Source organism: Haliaeetus albicilla, chromosome 2, assembly GCF_947461875.1.
Source record: "Haliaeetus albicilla chromosome 2, bHalAlb1.1, whole genome shotgun sequence".
NCBI lineage: Eukaryota > Metazoa > Chordata > Aves > Accipitriformes > Accipitridae > Haliaeetus > Haliaeetus albicilla.
The window spans coordinates 15,420,282-15,441,183 of NC_091484.1; the positions used below are offsets into that span (position 1 = coordinate 15,420,282).

Sequence of the window (20,902 nt, forward strand, 5' to 3'; positions counted from 1 at the left end):
AGGCAGGGTGCCCCCCAGGGTGTCCTGTCGTGGCAGGGGATGGAGTGCCCGACCATTCTAACCCTGCTGTGCCCTGTCTGTCTTTGCAGGACACGGCGTGTGACTGCAGCTCCCAGTCCCTCACCTCCTGCTTCGCCCGGCCGTCCCGCTCCGCCATCCGCCATTCCCCCTCCAAGTGCAAACTGCACCCCGTGGACCCCCCCAGGGCGGAGGAGAAGCCGGGGGCCTCGAGTGAGTGAGGACGGGGGGCCGGGGGACGCAGCGTGCCTGCTATCCACTCTCCCGCCAGAAGAGCGCCCGCGCTGACGCCCCACGGGGGCCCCTCTCAGAGGCGGCGCAGGCGCATCTGTCTCCTAACCGTCCCCTCGTCCCTGGGGACGCTTAAGAAGCAGATGTGGAGCCGTCGGTGGAGGCTGCCGGCAGCCCCGGGGTGCGTGGGGACATCCCGCCAGGGTGGTTGCTTCACCTCCCGTCTGTGCAGATACCCGCTCCCTCGGAGCCACTGCCGGCACTTGGGGGTCCTCGCCGGTGCCTACTGCCCCGGGAATGTCAGCTGAGACCCCCACCATGCCGAGGGCTCGCCAGGGCCCCGAGAAGGGGAGAGCAGCCACTGGAGGCTGCTCATGTAGATAGGGCAGGGCTGGGGCAAAGCGAGGCAGGGATGCCGTATGGATGCAGTGGATGGAGGCGCGATGCCGTGTTGGCCCCTGCGAGCGGAGGGTGCTGGCTCCGGCCCCCACAGCCGCTGCCAGTGCTGCCCGCCCTGCCCGAGCTCCAGCGCATCCCTGCCAACCCCGATTGCGGCGTGGTTGCATCAGCCGCTGGGCCGTGCGTGCTTCCCTGGGCAGGAAGGAGGCGGGGAGGGTCCCTGCGGTCACCCATGCTGGGCTGGGTGTGGGGGCCCTCCCTGGCCACCTTTCTGCTCTGAGGGGGCTGCTGAGGTCCTTCACTGCTGGGAAGGGTCCGTGCGGTCTCCCTGGCTCCTCCAGCTGCAGAGACGGGGTCGCTGGGTGCACAGTGTGGGGAGAGACAGTGTGCCTGCGTGTGTGCGTGCACACTCGTGTGTGTGCCTATCTCCCGCCACCATCCTGAGGGGCCACAGCTGTGGTGTCCCCCTGCATTGCACCCACCTCCCTGCCTGGGGCCTCTTGTAGTTATTTGCTCCTCCAAGTGCTGAATATACATATTTCTCTTTTATTTTTCCTTCTTTATTTTTTTTTTTCCTCCACTTTTGGCTCTGCCCAACTCCGGACAGCCTGCAATGTAAAACCAAGTGCATTTTAAAATTACCGAAATGAGCTACATTGGAGATGCATCAATTGGATTAAGAGATTGTGGGTTGGGAGGCTGCAGCGCGGCCTGCGGTCTGTGCTGTGCATCCCTTGGTCACCACCAGAAAAAGCCTTATCCAGGGAGGGAGGGGGACAGCAGCCACAGCCCCCACAGCGGTGCAGAGTTTCCGAGGCTGGGGTGCTGCATCCCAGCCCCACGCAAAGCAGTGTTGGTGCCTCCGTGCAGCCCCAGGAGAGAACAGCAATTTCAGAGGCGGCTGCCTGACCTATTTTTGAGCTGCCTGCCAGGGGCCAGGCAGGGATTCACCCAGATAGAGCTGCCTGCAGGTGCCCACGCTTCCTGGGGCTCTGTGCATTGCCCAGGGGCTACGTACCTTGCTCTGGGGGCTCTATACATAGCTCCAGGGGCTCTGTGCATTGCTCGGAGTCCATGTACACTGCTCCAGGGGCTCCATACACTGCTCCAGGGGCTCTGCACGTTGCTCTGGGGCTCCGTAGGCTGCTCCAGGGGCTCGGCGCATTGCTCTGGGGCTGTGTACACTGCTCCAGGGCCTCTGCGCATTGCTGTCATCTTGCAGCTTCGCTTAAAAAATGCTCCTGCTGCCGAAGCTGCTGCCCCCTCCCGTCCAGCCTCATGCTGCCTGCAGCAGGCAGGCTGCATCACTGCCACGTCGCAGCCTCCGTCAGCATCTCCGCGACGGCCACTCACTGCCTGTGTCTCCGGACACACCAGCATCAGCCAGGGCCCAGCAGGCCCAGCACCGATGGCCTTTTGCTCCTGCAGCACCTGTCCGGCCCCACAGGGACCCTCATCACCTGGGTGCAGGACGCATGGGGCAGGTGCTGCCCACCCTCACCAGCAGCCGGGGCCAGGCAGCATCCCTGCCTGCCTCGGAGAAGTCGGGTCCCTGCACCCCGGCAAGCGCAGCGCTGCCACGGGCAATGTCCTGCTGTACATAGATCCTTTCGGGGTGGTTTTTAGCATTTGCATTGATAACAGGGGTTTTGGTTTTGTTTGTTTTTTTTTTTAAAAGACTCTCTACTTTTGGAATGTGGTTTCTCATTTTTACAACTGCCTTTTAATTATTTGTAATATTGGTCAGTTCTGTCTTACTCTGTAAATAGTGGTGCTGGGCATTTCCCGTGGAGCCGGGGGCTGAGCCGAGGCCAGCAAGGGATTTGCAAAGGCAAGGGGGAAAATTTGCTTGAGGTGTGGAGTTGGCTGATTCAGCCCTGGCCCCCACTCAGCCTCTTCCCCTGTCCTCCCCACGTGCCAGTGCCCAGCCCAGGGCCAATCCTGAGGTGCTTCGGGCAAAGCCACGCTTGCCCCTGCCCTGTCCTCCTGCTTCCTCTTGTCAGCCCATGCCAAGGTCGCATGAAGGGCACTTTCTGCCCCGATGACGGGCCCCCTGCCTGCCCTGACCTGCACCCCTGTACCATGCCTGCTTGTCGTGTGATGAATAAAGGCCCTGCAACCCCTCACCCACGCCCTCGGTGCTGCCTTCCCGTGCTGTGGTGGGGGGACCGTGATGCCTGTCCTGTCTGGGGAACCAGTGCTGCTGCGGAGGGGAGTGTGGGGTGGCTGGGGCACCCATGGGTGGGGAGATACATCTAGATCCTGTCCCTCTGTCCCCACCATCCTGCCAGCTGCCCAGCCCACACATGGTGTCCTATCCTCTCCTCACCTGCCTGTCTCTGCCAGACGCCATCCCCATGTGCTGACCCCGACTGTGCCATGCCACCAGGACTGCTTGTCATTACCCATGGGTCCTCCATGGCCTCACTGCCAGGGCTGTCACCTCATGCCAGGCTCCTCTCAGCTCTGCGTTGTTCTTGTGATGCTGGTGTTTCTTATGCCTCCCCTGTCCCATCCTATCCTGCCCATCAGCTTACTCCAGCCTGCACGCAGACCCCACATCCTCATTCCCACCACTGCCCATGGCTTCTTGCCCTTGTGCCCGTCGTGACCTGCAGGTCCCAGCCTCCTCCAGGCTCACTACATTGCCCACCATGACCAACCCCTCCTTCTTCTGCTCCTCCATCATCCTTCATGTCCCATCCCTTTCATCCCTACTCTTAGATCCCCCATGTCCCATCCTTCCTTCTTGTTATCCTCCATCCTCAGTTACATTCCTTTCTGCCTTTGTGTGCTCTTCCATTGCCCACCATGTTCCATCCCTCTTTATTCTCCTCGTTCATCATCCACCTAACCCAACCCAGACCTCCTTTCTGTGCTCCTCCATCACCTACCCATCCCATTCTTCCTTCCCTTGCTCCATCACCCACCATATCCCATCCCTTTTCCTGTGTACCTCCATCTTTCATGTCCCACCCCTCCTTCTGCTGCTCCTCCATTGTCTACCCATCCCATCCCTCCTTCCTATGCTCCTGTCACCCAGTGTGTCCCATCCATCCCTGCTATCCTCTTTCATCACCCACCAGGTCCCATCCTTCCTTCCTGTGCTCCTGCATCCTCCATCATGTCCTATCCCTTCTGGAGCTCCACTGTCACCCACCACCTCTCATCCCTCCCTGTTCTCTTCCACCCCTTCACATCCCACCCCTCCTTCCACACTCCTTCCAGAATGTGCTGTCATCCACTGTGTCCCATCCCTCCCTGCCATGCCATGCTCCTCCATTACCCATCATGTCCCCTCCCGCCATCCTGTGCTCCTGCATCCTATATTACAACCTATCCCTCCTTATTGTTCTCCTCCATCACCCACCACACCCCATCCCTTCTTCCTGTGCTCTTCCATCACCCACCACCTCCCATCCCTCCTTCCTGTGCTCCTCCATTGCCCTTCATATCCCACCTTCCTGTCTTCCTGTCACTCTTGCATCCCATCCCTCTCACCTGCTCCTCCTTCATCCACCATGTCCCATTCGTTGTTATCCTCATCCTCCTCCCACCATCTCCGCATGTCTTCTTTCTCCACCTCCACCTTGTCCCATCCATCCTCATCCAGCTTTGCCTCCAGTTGCTCTTTTCCTTTCATATTTCTCATGTCAAAATCTCACCATCCCTTCTGATCCTCCATCAGCTCCCACCATCTTTCTGTCCTCCTATACATCTTACCATCTTCTTATCCCTGCTTATCCTCCATTAGCCCATTACCCCAATCTGTTTCAACATCCTTCACTTCTTATCTTCGCCCCATCTTTATTCATCCTCTTCTACCTCCTCCTGTCTCCTCATCCCCCTCACCCTCCTCCACTTCCCCATCCCAAAATCCACCCTAACCTCCCACCATTGCCCCATCCCTCCAGCTGCCAACATTGCCCAATCCCGCCTCCTCCTCCTCCACCCCCACATTTCCAATCCCCTCCTTGTGTTTCTCCATTTCCCACCATCTCCTCATCCATCCTCCTCCATTGCCCCCTAAATGTCTCTCCATCCCTCCTGTCATCCTCATCCATCTCCCACTGTCTCTTCATCCCTCTTCTTCTTCCTTCATCTCCATCTCCCCCTCTCTTTGTCCTCCACCACCTGCCATCTCATCTTTCCTTGTTTTCCTCTTCCATTTTGCCCACCTTCTTCATCCTCCTCCACCTCCCACTGTCCCCCATCCTTCCCCGTGCCCCAACACCACCCACTATTTTCCTGCTCTTCCTCATCCTCCACTTCCTGCCATCTGCCCAGTCCTCCTCATCCTCCTCCAACCTCTCTTTTCCTCTTCATTGTCCTTCACCATTGCCCATACCTCATTGTCCTCCACTTCCCACCATCTCCCATACCTCCTCCTTCATGCTCCATCTCATACTTCTTCTTCCTCCACCTCAGTCTCTCTATCCTTCCTGTGAACCTCCACTTCCCGTTGTTCCCCATCCTTTTTCATGCTCTTTCACCTCTTGCCCTGTCCCTCCTCATACTCGACCTCTGGCTATGTCACCACCCCTTGTCATTCACCTCCCACAGTCTCCCTGTTTCTCCTCATACTCTTCCACCTCTCCCCATCTCCCCATCCCTCCTTATCCTCCAAGTGTCCCAACTACTTCACAGATTTCCCCTCCACCCCTTCCTGACCTCCAACCATCCTCCCTTACCTCACACCTTCCTTTCTCACTGTCCTTTCATTCTCCTTCACCTCCCAACTCCATCCTGACCTTCCATCTTCTCCCAGCCTGACCTCTCCCATTCATACTCTCCTCCATCCTCCCTGCACTCTTTTATTCCATACACATCTGACTCCTGCTGTTATTTTCTCCTCTTCCTCTTTCCCCTGCCTTGTGTCCCATCCCTTACCAACCCAGGAAAGCCACCACCAGCACAGCCATCCCTGATGCAAGCAGGAAGGGCCCTTACTGTTGGGGATGGGATGTGGGGCTAGGTTAGATGGAGAACCAGCCTCCCACCCCACCCCCACTACTCAAGGTACTTTCATAGTAGAGGTGATGGCCACAGCTTGCAGGCAGGGAGATTCATGCTGGACTACAGGAAACACTTGTCCCTAGGGCTGGTGCAGCTGGAACTGGTCACTGGGGAAGTGGGAGGATCTCTGCCCTTGGAAGGTTTCACAACTCAGCTAGATAAAGTCACCAATGTCCTGATTTAGCATTAGCCATAACTATTTTGGAATATGGAGCTTGACCAGACCCCCTTGGGATCCCTTCAAGCACACACATCTTTGGGAGACTTCTCCAAGCACTAGAAGATGTCCAAGAGGGGCAAGGAAGGCCAGACATGGCTTTGAATGCAGTGCTTGGAATGCTGCAGGACATGAGGAACTATCCCTGCCACTTGCAGCTGCTCCATGGTGCTCAAGTAAGACTACCTTATGCTGCTCAAGCAGAACCATCCCGTGCTGCCTGAGCAGGACCACCCCACACTGCTCAAGCAGGCATCTTGATCAGGATCACAACAGCCTGCTTGAGCAGGACCATCCCATACCGCTTGAGCAGGACCACCGCATGCTACTCCAGCAGGACCATTCCATACTGCTCAAGCAGAACCACTCCAGATTGCTTGAGCAGACTACCCTAATACTCCTCCAGCAGAACCATCCCATGCTGCTTGAGCAGCAACACCCCATGCTGCTCGAGCAGGATATCTTCAGGCTGCTTGAGCAGGATCATCCAATGTAGCTTGAGCAGAACCTTCCTGTGTTGCTCAAGCAGGACCACCCCATGTAGCCTGACCTGGACCACTACAGGCTGTTCAAGCAGGATCATCCCAGGCTGCTTGAGTACCATGGGCCAGGCCAAAGTGGCTTCCTGAAAGACTGCCAGATCCCAGGCCAGTGAGCTATCCCTGAGATGACCCCTCAGACCCTAGAGCCAAGGACCCTTGCATCATCTTTGTTTTCCTTCCCTCTGGCTGGGCCATGCAGGGACATGGCCATCCCCTTCCAATGACCTTATGGCTGTACTAGGGCACAAGGCTGCTGGCACTGCTGCCAAGGGGAGGACAGGTCTCCTCTCCATTCCAAGGGAGCCCCATACTCTGAGGGACCTGCATGCAGGGCCTATTCAGAGCATCCCACATCACTCATGCACAAGAGCCAGCCAGCCTCGTTTGACTGCAGACCTTGCCTTGCAATGTTGGAGGCTCCCAGCCATCCCATGGAGGGGACCCTGCCCTTTCCAAGGGGATGTGTCTGAGGGACCATCCCACTGCAATATGGGCAGGGACAGGGCAGCCAGTGTCTTGATGGGGTGGGGGTGACATTTGTAAAGCATTCCTGTCCACATGCCTTCCTGGCTGGTAAATCTGGGGGAGGGTGGAGGGAACTTGATACCTGTGTTAGAAACTAGCTGAACTTACGTGTGTGTCCAGGCTAGATTTCTTATTCCAAATGTTCAAACTGTTGTATATTGTACTGGGATTTTTACACTGAATTATTGTAGAAAACAAAAAATTAAACCAACCAAGTCTGTTAAAAAAACCCCAAACATTAAAAATCTCTATGAAAAAATAAATAAAACCTGTCTTCAAGCCATTTTCTTACAAAAGTGTCAGAGCAGTGATGTGTCTCCAGCAGTGGCTTTCCTGTTCCCAGCCCTGCCTGTCCCAGCCCCTGGGGACACCAGCTATGGTGAAGATGCAGCTCCTGTGGTTTTGTAATGTCCTGGGTGATGAAGGAAACAGCCCCCATCTCGCAGCATCTGCCTGACTGTGGAGAGCCTGAGCCCCCAGAGTGAGGCTGCATGGCGTGTTTGTCAGTGGCCCCCTTGGGTCCCCATAAGCTGTGTTCCTGCCACAGGGGCAGGGCACAGTCGAGGCCACGGGTGAGCAGTGCCTGGAGCCCCATTTTGGGGTCCTGGATACTGAAGACATGGCTGGGGTGGGACAAGCTGCTGCCTGTCCCCACTGAATCTGGAGGCAGCTCCCAGACAAGTCACCCACAGCCGTTCACCCTGGTGCGTGGCGCTGCAAGGTCCAACAGGTTTTCGCAGCAAACAGCCATTCCCTGGGCCAAATCGCAGCCCCGAGGCCTGAGCAGCTCAGAGGGCTTTGCGCTGGGGATGCATGAGACCACACCACCCTCTGGTGTCAGCACCGACCTCAGCTCCCTGCCGGCCCTGCTGCAGCCATGTCCTTTTGCTCCCAGGTCTGCCTGGCTACCAGCGCATCCTTGCACCACCGCAAATCCTGCTCACTCAAAGCAGGCCCCATCCTGCTCCCAGCATACAGACATGCCCACATGGTGTGGGGCAGGACATGGTCCAGCCAGAAGGAAGCAAGGCAGAGCAAATCAGACCCACTTTGCTGGGTGCTGTCATCAGCCCTCGCGGTCCCACCAAGTACTGATGCAGCACAGCCCTGCCACCCCCCAAGCTGCCTGAATGTGAGACATGCTCCTGCGCCCTCATACAAGCCTGGGCTTCATGTCCGAGCAAGGTGGTGTGGTGCAGGACTGGGCAACAGCTTCACCCTATCCTGTGCAGGTAGGTAATGGCTTTCTTGCTGCTGGGTACCGGAGAAGCATCCTGGTGAAGCTCAGCTCCTGGCTGCTGCAGGCTCTGGACAGGGCGGAAGCAGATGGTGCCAGGGGACAGTGTGGGGACGTGTGTGCCCAGACCCCATGGCTGGGATGAGACCCATCATGGCCAGCCCATGTGCTGCACCATGAGACCTGGCTGAAGTGAATTCATGCCTGGAAACTGCATCACTGGCACTCTGCAGCCTGCACTGCTGGCGCCTCAGCCCCCACATCGCTGGCACCTTGTGACCTGCGTTGCTGGCATTGTGGGCCCCGCATTGCCAGCATCGCAAACCCCACATCACTGCCACTCCAGACTCTGCGTGGCTGCCACTGCATACCCTGCACCACTGGCACTGCCGGGGATCCTGCATTGCTGGTGCTGAGGACCCTGCACGGCTGGCACTGCGGGCCCTGGCGCAGCAGACCTGCATGGCTGACAGCTTATCAGCAGAGGGCACGCCGCTGCCGCCTGCCCGCCCAGGCTGTGTGGGCCTGTGCTACATACACAAGGTGCAGGCAGGAGCCTGCAGGACACGGCTGCTCCACGGGCCACAGTCACTGAGCACCCCAGAGCTCCAGCTATCTCTTATTGCTCAATAAAACAAGGTCAAAAGAAGGCAGCTACGTTTATGGGTGTGCAAGGACACTCTCTGAAGCCTGGGGACAGCTATAAAGCCACATGGGGAAGCCAGTTATTAAACCCCGATCTCCTCTAATGTGCCGCTGATGAAGGCTCCATCTCTCCTGAGTCCGGTTTCCCTTCCTCTGCAGCCCAGCCCTCCGCCCAATCTCTTACCGACCTGGCCCCCTCTTCCAGAATGAAAATAGCAGCAGCCGGCAGAGCCCAAGTAAACAAATGAGCTGCTGTGAGAGGAGAGTGCATCTTTATAAGGTTAATTGGTCCCCTCTAGGAGACAGACAGGCATTTTTTGTGGCTAGATCACTCAAAAAGCTCAGGCAAACAGCACTAACATGTCTCCTGGGTTTGATTTATAACCCTGATTGCATGACTAGTTCATCTACATGTAAAATGATTATGAATATATTGTCTGTACTCTGCAGAGGGCTAAATTACCAGGCTCTGATATTCATCAGCTACTCTTGGAAGCTTAAACCAGCCTGAAATTCAGAGGTCTCTCTCCCAGTGACAGGAGAGGCAGGAAGGAAACAGCTTGGACTTGATCTTTGTGTTCAGCACAACCCAGCCTGTTTTAACACCCCGATACCCTGATAGCTGGGGGCAGGCAGCTGGAGGGGAGGGAGGCTGCATGAACCATAGGGCTGTGGAGCTGGCATGTGCCAAAACCCAGAGCCATATTGGTATTTAGCAGTTACATTTACAAACAAAGGAGCTGATAACTCCCAGCAGGACTGAAAGGCTGTTATCACGGTGCTGATTAAAATTTCCTCTGCAGCCAATGCAGAGGAGGAGTGTCATCAGTGGGGAGTCACCTGTGCGATCTGGTGTTTAACCTTGTTGCCGCTATGTGCTGATTCATTCATCACAAGTGAAGGGCTGCCCAGCCTGGCCACGTGCTGAAAATTAACATAGAAAACCCCAGCAGGAAGATCCACAGCCCGGTCACATCCTCCCACCCCATCTCCTCTGGCTCGCTGTGGCTTCACTGTTCCCAGGATACTGCTCTGGGGATCCACACTGCTTGAGTCCACACAGTACTGTCACGTGTGGGAGAAGGGGGATGCCAGCGGCATAATCCAAGAGTGATCATGGTGCTGCACAGTGCTTTTCCCTTCTGTCCCTGCAGGCACATTTGAGCCTGCAGCACCAGCCATGCCAGTCTTGAGCTTCCTGCTAGCAGTTCCGCTGCTTGCTTGTGTGTCGTCTCCCACACAAGGGTCAGCACAGGTATTTGCCGGGAGCATGAGCACCACAGACCCATTTTAATGTAGCTAACCTTGAGTACATCCCTTTGCCAGTACCAGCCAGGCCATAAGCTGACCCTTGCTGTCAGATATCCACCCTGCTCCCTCTCTCATGCTGGCTTTGCAGGTCCCAGGAGCATTTGTTGGTGTCACTTGGGATTCCTTCCAGATCCTTTGCTCTTTTTTTCTGCCCCTCAATTCCCTGCCCTTGCAGTCACCTATAGTTCAAGAAAAATTTCCCTTCCCACTGGAGGATATTCTGATAAGGCCTGCCACTGCCTCTGGCATGTCCATGCAAGGCGTAAGTTTGTTTGCCCTATGACATGTTCACCAGGGGTTTGGTCCATGCTAAAAAGATGTCTTCTCTGATTACTATCACTGGCAGCTGTATCACCAAGCTGCTGAACCTGCCTGGCCAGATCTGTTATGGCCTCGCCAGGCCCTGGTCCAGGCTGCCCTGTCCAGGAGATGCTCCAGGATGAGTGGACAGTGGGAGAGGACATGGCTTGCTGTCCTCTTCCTCCATGCAAGCCCATGGGCTTCAGCCATCATGCTGACCTTCATGTTGCTCAGACACCTCTGCCTTCCTGGGTTGCTTCCTCCACTGCTGTGGGTTTCATCCTTCCTGCTGTGCTGCATCCTGCACTTCCAGATTTTGGCAAAGAAAAAAAGACATTCAGCTGCAGAAGAGGCCCTTCCACAGGTTTTGCTCAAAGCTGGTCCCCAAAGTAGCTCACATTGACAGCACCCCAGATCTGACCCAAATCATTCTCTACGCAGAGCCCATGCTCAGCAGAGCCTCATCCCAGGCAAACTGGATATCCTCACCCAGTGCACATCCCAGTGACATGGATGTGTGCTCCCATGGGAGGGCTGTGCCACAGCACTCCTGGGATGTGTCTCAGTAGGATCCCTGTGGCGGCAGAGATGGCGAGAAGCATGGAGAGACCCTCTGAGGTGCATTGGCAGCATGCACTCAGTGGGGCATGAAGGTTTTAACCACTCCTAACTCACATGGATTTATCAGCAAGTGGATTTTAGAGTGGAAGGGAGTTTGGATCAAGTGAGCAGGGGCAGGGGGTGGGGCAGGTGGAGGGACAAGAGGTCTGCTTGTTTCAAGCTACCACATATCTGATATGCTTAGTTATTTGCATGAACAGGGATGTGATTCACACACACACTTCTTGGCAATAAGGCCAGTCAGAAGGGAATGCCCTGCGACCCCAGGTAGAGCCACCCAGGTGAGTCAACTGCTCTACCACAGCAGTGCTTTGCCCAAATTAATGCAAGTTTCCCATGCAAGGCTGCCTCCCACTTACCCCACTGTACAGAAGGCCTGAGATGCATGGGCCGTTTCTGATTTTTCCAGTTTCTTTCCCCCATCCCCAGCATCTCTAAGACTGAGGTCTTACCTGTCAGGGAAGGTACAGTGAAGAGTCCTACCATGGCCACTGAGCTGCTGTGGGTGCTGCACTAGAAAGGCTTTTTCCAGAGTACCCCAAGCAGACAATGTGAGCAAGGCACCATGTATCCTGGCCAGTATCTTTTTTTTGACCCTCTGAGTTTCTGCAAAAGACCTTAATATACATTAATGTGTACCCTTTATGTACTTTTATTCCTTTACAGGAAGAAGAAATGAAGGGCCCAAAATGCAGCTGCTTTTCCAGGGCTGCCTGGTGAGTCAGGAGGAAAGCTGGGAGCCAAGCTTGGAGCAAACCCTGTAGCATCCAGCCCCACCACACATCAGCTTTCAGGACAGGAGCCCAGCTGGATGCAAGCTGCCCTGGCATGGAGGGAGCTGGAGTAGCAAAGCATGGTCACGCAGCAGGAGCCCTTTCTCTAGACCCTATAAAATCACTGAAGGGTGGCCTGGACATGTCCATATTTCAGCTGTGGACCACTGAAATGAAATTTTGAGAAGGGCTGTGTTTGTGCCACAACACAAGGGGCTGACTGATGGTACCAACTATGTGGTTCGTGGCTCTGTACACAGGCGCTTGGAGGGTTATCAGACTCCTGCAAGAGGAGAGAGCATGGGAAAAGGTGTTGAGGAGGCTATTCTGAGTTTTCCTCTTTGCAGGTGCATTGTGAGAGATGATGCAACTGCTCCTCATCAGGCAGCTTCCTGGGCCACAGCTGTGGAGAGCTGAAGCACAACAACAAAATCCCCTGGCTGCAGCAGCACATACTGGGCAATGCTGGACAGAGGACCGCTGATGGGCTGGTGGGACATGGTGCTGCCTTGGCCTTGTGGCTCAATACATCCTGCCCACAGCAGGCAACAGTTGCTGGAGAGAAATCATGCTGTCACTGAGCCTGGTGGAGAATTCCAGCTGGACAAATCACTGAAAGCAAAAGGCAATGAGAAGGAAACCAGAGGGTATCTCCCAGATCTGCAAACCACTTCTTTGTTGGCTCTGGGGGACCTGTCCCATGACAGTGAGAGTGACAAAACCCTTTCTCAGCAGTGGGGTGAACTACAGGCCCCTGCCTGGCATGTAGGGGAACAGAAGGTTTGTTAGTAAGCTGTTAAGCCCTGCTGGCTGGTAAATGCAAAATCCTTGAGATGGAGGCTGCTAAAACTAATGGTTGGCAATTTGTAATAGAAAATTTTCAGTATGAGGTGGCTTCTGAAGGACTTTAGAAGTGCTGGGCTTGTCCCGCTTCTCAGGAGAGGATCTGTGTGATTTCCAGTTGGCATTGTTAAATGATGTGCCATGTGTACCCCAAAACTCATGGGGTTGTGCCTAGACCATGACTCCAAGGGGAGTGCTGGAGGAGTGTAACTCCTGTAGCTCCTGGGGAGCTTAAAAAAATTCCATGCCAGAGGGCCCAGGCTGCATGGCCAAATTGACTTTTTCTTCAAAAAACTCTTTTTGTAATAGAGAACTTGGAGGTAATGATAGTGCTGGCTGGTGGAGGGAAATACCTTGGAAGGTTTGGCTGTATCTGTACTATGTCTGTCCATGGAGCGAGCCTGTGCGTGCAGACTGGTGGTCCCAGGCTGAAACTCCAACAGGGAATGTGCTAAAACTGGGCATCTGGATGGATGTGGACTTGTGCTGGAGACTTCGCCTTCATCCATGTGATTTACTAGTAGAGACTGAGCCCCTGCACTCTAAGATCTAACTATTCCTTCCTGTGATTTTTTTGTTAATAACAATGAAATGAATAATATGAGGCCATGCTGCAGCTTTCCAGGACAGTAATTTTATACCATATGCCTAAGGAAGCTTTGTTACATGTGCTACAATGTGGTGTGAGGGCAGCTGGCCGATTTGGCGTGTAAAGCCTGCTGAGGTCATGTTGGGGAGGTGTAGAGCATGTCTGAAGTGATGCTGCCTGCAAGATACAGCCCATGGAGGGAGTATCATCTGAACCGTTCCTGTGTTTCATCTTGGAGGAAACCAGCTATGTACTCCCAAATGGAGTCACAGAAGCAGCTTTGCCCTCAAGCAGTGTGGGCAGCCAGCACACTAACACCAGGGCAGGGAGCTGCAGCACAGATATGCCCTTCAAAACTAGGGAGCATCCTTAATAGACAATACGCACCAGCACCAGCCACTTTTATCTGTAGAACTGTTTCTGGCCTCTTTGCTCATGAGAACATCGCATGGAGTGGCAGATGATGCTCACCAGTCCACAGGTTTGCATCTCTTGCAGTGTACAGCAGAGCAATGCTCCCAGGGAGTGCACTGAACCATGGAAAACACCAAGGATCCTGGAGTGGGCTGTACCTGCTCACTGACACCTGACCACTGCTCTCCAGCCTGAGGAGTCCTGTGCCAAATTCAAGGTTATGGCCTTTTATCTTTTGAGTGCTCCTTGGCCCTAGCCCAAACCACCACAAAAATTGTCTAAGGCTCCCTGGGCACAGCAGAGCTTTGCTTAAAGGGGTGATATTCCCCAGTGCAGAAGAGGCATTCAAGGTTTCAGCAGCCTACCTAGGCAATGCCATCAGGGCAGCCCAGCTCAACACGGGAGATGTTAAGGACAGAGCTGACAATGGGTCTGCTGCGGGAGGTACCACCATAGGCAGCTCCTGCCTCTAAGGCCAGAGACTCACGGAATCACATTGGTCCCTTGGGAGACCCCAGGTCCAACCTCCTCCTCCCACAGGGCTGGTTGCTCGGGGGCTTGTCTGGTTGAGTTTTGACTATCTCCAAGGGCTGAGACCCTACCACCTCGCTAGGCCCCTGTTCCAGCACTTGACTGCCTTCATGGTGAAAAAATTGTTTAATTTCTCACTAACTACACAAGAGCTGTACAATTTTTTGCAGGGGCAAAGGTGCTCAGTGAACTGACGTGGCTCACTGTACTCACCCAGCCAGTCAGTGGCGGGGAAGTGGAGCTTCGGGAATCGAAACAAAGGTTGTTTTCTGCAGGGGGCTGGGCACCGGGCATGGCCATGGCCTCTGGGCTTGTTTCAGGGCTGGTGAAGGAGCATCTCATCGATGGCGCCCTGGCCTGTTCCCCTGCGCCTGGCAAAGTGGCAGGGACAGGCCCTGAGGGGACATGGCTTACAGGGGACACCGCTGACCAGAGAGACATGGCTGATGGGGCAGCACTGTTAATGGGGGAACACTGCTGGCATGGGGGAACTTGGCTGATGATGGGGGGATGTGGGCTGACCGGGAGACACCGCTGAAGGAGGGGACATGGCTGACAGCAGGACACCACTGACAGGGGGAGACACCACTAATGGAGGCAGCATGGCTGGCGGGAGGAGACACTAGTGACAGAGGGGACACGGTGATTCAGAGAAATTGACTTAATAGTTTGATTAACTAAGTAGGTATTCTTTATTGGCAGCGCTGGATGCACGGGGGATCGCTTCACCTATCGTGCACACCGTCAGGTCTAATTGTGCAGGTTAAGTACATGTTCTACATACATATTCACTAGATTTCCGAGAAATGTTATACGTATTCATTAGTTTTCCGGGAAACTATTAGCATATGCAAATGTCCTTTACGCAGGCGCATTGAAGGTCTCTGGTGGTCTTCAGGAGTCCTCCGGTGGTCTTCCATAGTCTTCCTCACTTGTCTGCTGTTTGACCCTCCTCAGGTGATTCTGCGCAGTATGGTCTTTTACATGTTTTGATACATCAGTGCTCGTTAGTGTTCTTATTATCTAAGTTCTCAGTAGTGGTGTAAAAACCATATGGTTAGTTTAAGCTAAATTATCTACAAGGACGAGAACAAAGGCAGGAGTTCTTATCTTTTCTGGCCCTATCTATTCAAGCAAGGCCTCTACTTGTGCCTTCTGGACAAGATCGTAAATTCATCAAACATTTAATTAAGTTTTGTGATTGTTCATGGTTCCTTCTTGCTCATCACTCCCAAGTACCAGTCTCTGACAGGCTTAATCCTTGACGAACGCCAGTCTTTGGTATGTAAAGTTACAGAGAGACAACCATTAAGCAATTAGCAGTTCGTTCTCTATATCAACGGCCTGCAGGAGGAGACACCAGTGACAGAGGGGACACGGCTGACAGGAGGCACATGGCGGGTGGGAGGAAACATGGCTGACGGGGAGGGGGGGGGGGGTCATGGCTGACAGGGTGACATGGCTGACAGGACCGCACCGCTGACAGGAACACACCGCTCGCCGCCCCGCAGCCGGGCGCTGGCGAGCCCCTGCCTACCCGGGCCTGCTCCGGCCCCGGGGCGGCCCGCCGGCCTCCGCAGGCCCCGCCGCGGCGGGCGGGCCGGCCGCCTCTGGCGCTCCGGGGCGGCGCTGCCGCCCCCGCCCCCAGCGCCCGCCGTGAGGGCGGGCCGCCGCCTCCGCCGTCCCCGCCCCCGGCTCCGCGCCGCTTTGAAGCGGGCTCGGCGGCCGCTCGCACGCCCGGAGCCGCCGGCGCCCCGCCATGGTGCTGCCCGAGGAGCAGGCCCGGCTGTACCGGCCGCGGCCCGAGCTGCTGCCGGCGGCGCACGTCCCCTCGCTGCCCCACTACGAGCGCCTCTACCAGCGCTCCGTGGAGGAGCCGCACGGTGAGCGCTGCCGGCGGGAGCTCCCCCCAGGCCGGGGGAGGGCCGCGGCGGGGCGCGGGAGGCCGGCCGGCGGGGGAGCGGTCCCCGCAAGGCGTCGCCGGTTCCTGCGGGGGCTGCTCGCGGGGCGTGTGGTGGGGAGCGAGGCTGGGGGTGCCGGGCTGCGGGGGCGTTGGGGCCGCAGCGAGCCCCCCACGCGCGGGGTGCGGGAGCGTGGGGGCTTGCCCCTTGAAGTGTCGTCTTCCTTATCCTGCCTGTTTCTGGGTGACGAGCTCTGGCCGTTGCCTTCGCAGAATTTTGGGGTGACATTGCTAAAGAGTTTTACTGGAAGAGTCAGCATGCGGGACCCTTTCTGAAGTACAACTTCGATGTGACGAAGGGGAAGATCTTCATCGAGTGGATGAAAGGGGCGACCACCAACATCTGCTACAACCTCCTGGACAGAAATGTCAATGAGAAGAAACTTGGGGACAAAATTGCTTTTTACTGGTAAATTTCTGGTTTTATTATGGTGTCAAAAGTGTGTAAACAGCATGCTAAAGTGTACAAACAGTGCTGATTTTTACCAAGGTGAATTAAAATGTGGTAAAACCTGAGAGGCTTTAATCTTTGCCTAGGTACAGCAGGTGTTTGCTTTCTGTGTGTTTGAGAAGAGCTGTGCAGTGAAGCTTCTCTGGCTGTCCTAGGATGCACTGAAGCAGCCCAGCATAGCAGTGGGGAGGTCCTGACTCCCAGTGCTGCCTTTGCAGTTGTACCTGCTAAAAGCTAAGAGCAGTTAGATAGTATGAGGCAGGTGCCACAATTCTCTAGCGAAGTAGGTAGATGTAGGTAGAGCCATGGGATGAGGAACAGCTAGCATCCAACAGCAAAAAGCTAATAAAAACCATATTTCCTGTATTTGTGTTTTGTGGGTCTGGCAAGTTTCCAATCCTGTGGCAGAAAGGTTCTTCTAAAACCTGAGCTTATATATTGATTCCTTGCACTTGAATGTGTGTAACACTGATGCTTTCAAAAAGGCTGGCTTCTCTATGCTATCTTTGGGAAGAAAAGTTAACTTCCAGCCCTATCTGAAGTATGTTTGTGTTTTGGTTTTTTTTCACCAGAGTAGTTACTAGTGTTAAAAGTCATGTGAAACTTGAAATTTTCATATTGATGCAAAATAGGTTTCACTGGTGATGTCCGAGATCCAGAATTAATGCTCCCCTACTAAACTAGCTCAGCTGCACCAGAGCTGAGTCCCCAGACTGAGAACAGGGCCTTGCCAACCCATGTATTTTGCTGTTTCCCTTGAACTAGCATGCATTTATGCTGCATTGGTATGACTGTATGTGGCAGTGCAGAAGCACAATTAAATGTACTACTTGTTAGGGATACAGTAACTTGTTGGGTTATGGTGAGTCCCTTCAGTGGAGTAGCTGGAGAAGTCTTACTGACAATGCAATAAAAATACCAGATCCTCCAATGATGAACAGCTGTGCTGCTCTAAGTGATTTTGTGCAGCTGAAGGCTACCCCCAGTCACCTGGCATAAAGGTGACTAGGGGCTATCCTGCTACAAAAAGGAACATGTTTATACCAGTGTAGTTCTGGCTGTGACTGTAAAATTAGGTTCATACTAGAGTTTCTATCCATAGAGCTACTGTTCCAGTAAAAGAATTACACATACTGCCTAGCAAATAATCATATTGATAAGACACAGTTGAAATGATGGGAAGTATTTACTTTCTTGCTAGTCAAATACATTCTCTAACTTACTCAGATGTAAAATGGTTGCAGGTCCTGAATGAAAACTCCTTTGTAAACTCATTCAGGTGAAGGTGTGCCAGCAAATGAAGCCATTTGGCAGGCCAGTGCTGGCAGCTGTGCTGAGGTTTATGGAGGAAGTGGGTGCGTTGTTCTTCTTGCACATAAATCTTTGGGTGACAGCTAGGCAGCAGCCTACAGCTTTAATTTGGTTTTTAAGATTTTTCTTGTTAGTTATTCTGGCAGCCTTTGTGGGGGTATTTGTGATGCTAAGCAAAACTTGGAGTGGATATTAAAATGGTGGGTGTCTGTCAGTCATGGTGCTTACAATGCTGAAAAATAAGGTCTCTCTTCCTCCTTGGTAGACAGTTTTCCCTGACTATTTGGGGATAAACTCTCCTAGTGTGGCTCTGTCACAAGTAACCTGGCACTGGGGTGTCTGCAGCTGTCAGCTGGGAATGGTGGTGGGAGGGATGGAAGAGGCACACTGAACATGATGTGTGTGGTGCTGTCCTGCAAACTTGTGGTACTGAGTTCTTGAGGAAGTGGGGCTAAGGGTTGAGACTTGTAAAATTACTCTTCTAGGAGCGTGTGCATGCCTCTCTGGACACATGCTTTTCTTCAATAACAAAATGTAATTGCTGTCATCTTGTCCTTTCACGTTTTGTGTTTAACACTATTGAATGAGCCCGCTTTCCTAAAACACTTGAGACTTGTCACACTCCATGAAAGGTCAAAAAAGAAATGAGACCCTCTGAAAGCCAAAGAGGATTCCTGGGAAAAACTTGAATTTTTTTTTTAAATACCTTGGCCGCTTGCTTGCTTGCTTCTAAGAAAGTCTGTAGCCTGCTAGATGGGAAAAGGTACCAAGGTATTGGTGACTGTCAGCTCTGTGACAGCTTTGAAAAGATACAAGACCATGGTCTTTGCTTTCACAGAAGAGAAGTTAGGGAAAAAGTGAATGATGTTTTGAGGCATTGCTGAGTGTCTCTGAGAAGAGATGTGTCCTGACAAAACTCAGAGCTGCTGTGCGCTGCTGACTGTGGCTGTCTCAAGTTTTGCATGGACTGGAAGGAGTGGGTGGTTTATCTGGATCTGTTATGGTCAAGCTGCTCTGAAGGTTCCTGCACCACCAGCAGTCTAGGACTGCCCAAATTGGCTCCACTCAGAACGTCTAATCCCAAGCCACATGGAATTGCTCTTTCAGTGCAAAGGGCAGTACATGGGATTGCTTCATGCTGCAGAACTTGTACATAGGTGACGTTCACTATTGTGGTATCATCCTCTTGGTGCTGTTAGGACTACGTAGTTCAAAACGACCATCCTGAGTTGGTAGGAAACACTTGCATTTACCCTGTTGCCTGTTTCACTATGATATCTCTTGCTGCTTTTGAACGTTGCAAGTATTTTTGTTTCTGCTACTTTTGATTCCTCTTTCTCTGTTATTGCTGATGTGGCCTAAAAAGGAACAGAAGCTCCAGGAAATGTTTCTGATAAAGTGCTGCTCTCAGAAGTTAAATCTCTTTCATAATTGCATGGAAAGGCTGAAGTCAATAACACCGGCTACTGTGCATGTAGATACCTATGATGGCTTTTGCATGGCAGGCAAAATGCACTGGGCAGACTAGCTTGGACGCTTGAGGGCATTTGCAGGGGACCTGAAGCCATGCTGAGGACTTTGTGGTGGGTAGTGTTAATTAGAGCAGGAGCACAGTGTGCCTTCACTATGCTGTGGGCATACCTGCATCACATGGACAAACAAAACAAAACCTTAGTTCTGTGCTGAAGTGCCTGTTAATAATGTCTCATAAACATCAGCCTGGGCAGCTTGTGGAGGTAAAAATGTAACCAGGTGGGAATTCAAAAAGAACATCACTTATTACAAAACTCTCTTTAATTAGACCCCGGGGTGCGAAGATGCTTGGAAGCCTATTCTCTATGTAACCTATGCATAGCTGAAGCACTAAGTTCTTGCCTTTGTTTCTCAAATCAGTCACCCCAGCTGCAGCACTGGTGGTGCCTGGTGGGATCAGGGGCCAGGGGCAGGAGGTAGTGCTTTGCACGTTATTTTTAGCCTCCCTGTAGCCTAGGTGCATGGGCTTAGCAGGGTGCTGCTGGCTTCTGTCATCTTGGGGAGAGCGTATCAATTTTCTGCTTTCTTATGCTTGTATATGAAATAACACATCTAGAGAGGTGAAACAAAGATAGAAAAGGCTGCCAGAGCTTACTGGAGCTTTGTTTAAACAAAGGAGTAACTGCCTATGGTTCCCATTCTGGGCCTAGAACAAACATGACATGCAAAGATAAAATGGAGAAGGTTGGTTGTTGTTTTTTTAAATGTAATAAAGGATTTAGTGGCTTGTAGCTGTGAGATTTCTTCCAATAAAGGAAAAAAACCAACAACTGTAGAGCATGTTTAAAAAACAAACAAAAAAACCAACCCCCCAAAACAACAACAAAAAATGGTCCAGAGCACTTCTGGAGGTTTTTATTAGGAAACTGGAAATACTTTTTGGACAGCAGCCTTCAAGAGAGGATACAGATTGTCAGACCCTGGTTTGGTCTAAATGTGCTGCTGGGGCCTAATGGGACAAGACTATAGCTGCTGGTTCCTGGGGCCCCTGTGAACTGCTGCTGCACCTTGATCTGTTCCTCACCTTGGCGTGCTTCATTCTGGGATGTGCCATCCCAGAGTCAAAACTGAAGCCAGATGAAGCTGTGTTTCAGTTGCATTTCTGCTGTAAAGGTCTGGACCTCTTCTTTTTACAGAAATAATCTTGCCTTAAACTGCTGAGAATGAAGTGCTTGGTCTCCATAATCCAGACCAGCACTGTGGTTTGTTTTTCTCTTTAGATACCTTTGCAGGTATCAGTCTTCCACTACTGTCATATGCACAGATGCTGTGACTGAGGATGCTGGCTGTTAACAGCCAGACATTCAGAAGTGGTTAACGGTAGCCAGCTTCTACACAATGCGCTTGGCTCTGCCACTCCCACTGGCTTCAGGACTTTTGAGCGTCCTGTGCCAAACTGACTCTTCATTTCTTTGGTAACTTCCTGGATGACTTG

General features: G+C 53.2%; 2 protein-coding genes across 4 annotated transcripts in view; both read left to right on the forward strand.

Moving 5' to 3' along the window:
• Nucleotides 1-7,216, forward strand: part of MTCL2 (microtubule crosslinking factor 2) — a 31,593-nt gene extending 24,377 nt beyond the window's left edge. For both annotated transcript variants that reach the window (XM_069807263.1, XM_069807272.1), the window contains exon 15: nt 90-7,216. In XM_069807263.1, coding sequence (XP_069663364.1) covers nt 90-239 — 150 coding nt within the window. In that variant the 3' untranslated portion in view covers nt 240-7,216. The remainder of the gene's footprint in view (nt 1-89) is intronic.
• Nucleotides 7,217-15,900: 8,684 nt separating this feature from the next.
• The window catches only part of ACSS2 (acyl-CoA synthetase short chain family member 2), a 34,486-nt gene continuing 29,484 nt past the window's right edge, over nt 15,901-20,902 (forward strand). For both annotated transcript variants that reach the window (XM_069807283.1, XM_069807290.1), the window contains exons 1-2: nt 15,901-16,095; nt 16,386-16,581. In XM_069807283.1, the coding sequence (XP_069663384.1) occupies nt 15,972-16,095; nt 16,386-16,581 (320 nt within the window). In that variant the 5' untranslated portion in view covers nt 15,901-15,971. The remainder of the gene's footprint in view (nt 16,096-16,385; nt 16,582-20,902) is intronic.